We start from the raw sequence: 1437 nt of genomic DNA, 5'->3' as shown, positions 1-1437 counted from the left end.
GGGGGGGGGACTGTAAACCGGGTGGGAGCCAAGATTTGACTGTAGTGGCTGGCTCCTGGGATGTCTTCATCGAAAGGTGGCCTCCTCGTCGGTGTCGTCATCGAAATCCCTGAAGTCAGCACTGGTGGACTGCCTGGCCCAGGCTCCCCTTTCAGCCTCTCTCTCTTTATGCGACTTGAATCTTCCCACGAAAATTTTGCGGTAATTCAGGAACATGCCATTCAGCGCATCTATGGCTCGCTCGGCCGACTCCTGCTTCTGGAAGTGCACGAAGCCATAGCCCTTGGGCCCCTTTTCGTCACAGGCCACCTTGCAGGACAGGATGTTGCCGAAGGCCGAGAAGATGTTGTACAGAGCCTTGTTGTCAATGGTCTTGCCCAGGTTCTTGATGAAGACGTTGCCCACCCCGCTCTTGCGCAGAGAGGGGTCCCTCTGGGACCACATGATGCGCACCGGCCTGCCCTTTATCACATCAAAGTTCAGGGTCTCCAGGGCCCTCTTGGCGTCCACCGGTTGCTGGTAGTTGACGTAGGCATAGCCCAAGGAGCGTCGGGTGATCTTGTCCCGGCAAATGCGGATGGAGAGGATGGGCCCGGCTGGACTGAACTTCTCGTACAGCATTGCCTCGGTCACCTCGGGGTGCAGGTCTCCCACGTACAGCGAGGCCATGGGAAAGTCTGGGTTCCCGTCGGGGCCCCCGCCCATCTCTTCTTCATACTCTGCAGCCTCCGCCACCGCGAGCGCCGCCGCCAGCTCCGCATCCCCTGTTGTATCAGGGGGGGGCGCCGCAGCCTCTGCTGCAGCTGCGGCCTCGCCGGCTTTGGCCTCCACCTCCGCCGAGTCGGCGGCCTCCGCCTCCTCCCCCGCCACCGCGGCAGTCACCGCTGCCGCGGCCGCCGCCTCCCCCAGGCTGGCCTCCGCCACTGCCTCCCCTCCCGCGGCCTCGGCCTCCACCTCCGCCTCCGCCTCCACCTCTGCTTCCGCCTCCGCCACCGAGGCCTCCGCCACCGCCTCCGCCACGGTCGCCGCCGCAGCCTCCGCCGCCGCAGCAGCCGCTGCAGCCACCGCCGCCGCCACTGTCGCCGAGGTCGCCACTGTCACCGCTGCCGCCGGGCCGCTGCCGCGACCTTCCTTCCCGCGAACTGAGGGGGCGGAGAGGCGGCGAGGGCCGATGCGCGCCGGAACACGGGCCCGGGGCGCGAGCTGGAGCTGCGGACCGGGGCCCGAGCTGGTGGAGCCCGCGGGACCGAGTCACCTGGGATGGCGAGCAGTGCCAGGAACGCGCAGAGCCAGCCAAGTCGCCGCCGCTGGCAGCCCGCAGCCTTCAGGCGACAGCCCGGGAACCTGCAGCCCGCAGCCCGCAGCCCGCAGCCAGCAGCCTGCAGCCTGCAATCTGCTGCCGCCGCCGCCGCCGCCGCCGCCGCCGCCACCGCCACC

At 68.3% G+C, this 1437-nt stretch overlaps 1 protein-coding gene across 1 annotated transcript; it reads right to left on the bottom strand.

Annotated features, from left to right (window-relative positions):
- Positions 1–6: 6 nt before the first annotated feature.
- On the bottom strand, positions 7–859 carry LOC103728416 (polyadenylate-binding protein 1-like 2). The gene has a single exon (XM_008826440.1). It carries the CDS (start codon positions 703–705, stop codon positions 67–69), a length of 639 nt encoding a protein of 212 aa, XP_008824662.1. The 5' UTR covers positions 706–859; the 3' UTR covers positions 7–66.
- Between the last annotated feature and the right edge of the window lie 578 nt (positions 860–1437).

The sequence above is a fragment of the Nannospalax galili genome, unplaced genomic scaffold (genome assembly GCF_000622305.1).
Source record: "Nannospalax galili isolate Female #2095 unplaced genomic scaffold, S.galili_v1.0 C49020339, whole genome shotgun sequence".
Classification (NCBI taxonomy): Eukaryota; Metazoa; Chordata; class Mammalia; order Rodentia; family Spalacidae; genus Nannospalax; species Nannospalax galili.
The sequence above is the reverse complement of the archived record's forward strand: the minus strand, read 5'-3'. Positions and strand labels throughout refer to the sequence as shown.

Coding starts and splice junctions, on each gene's coding strand:
- LOC103728416 (XM_008826440.1), bottom strand. CDS start 705: ATGGGCGGGGGCCCCGACGGGAACCCAGACTTTCCCATGGCCTCGCTG.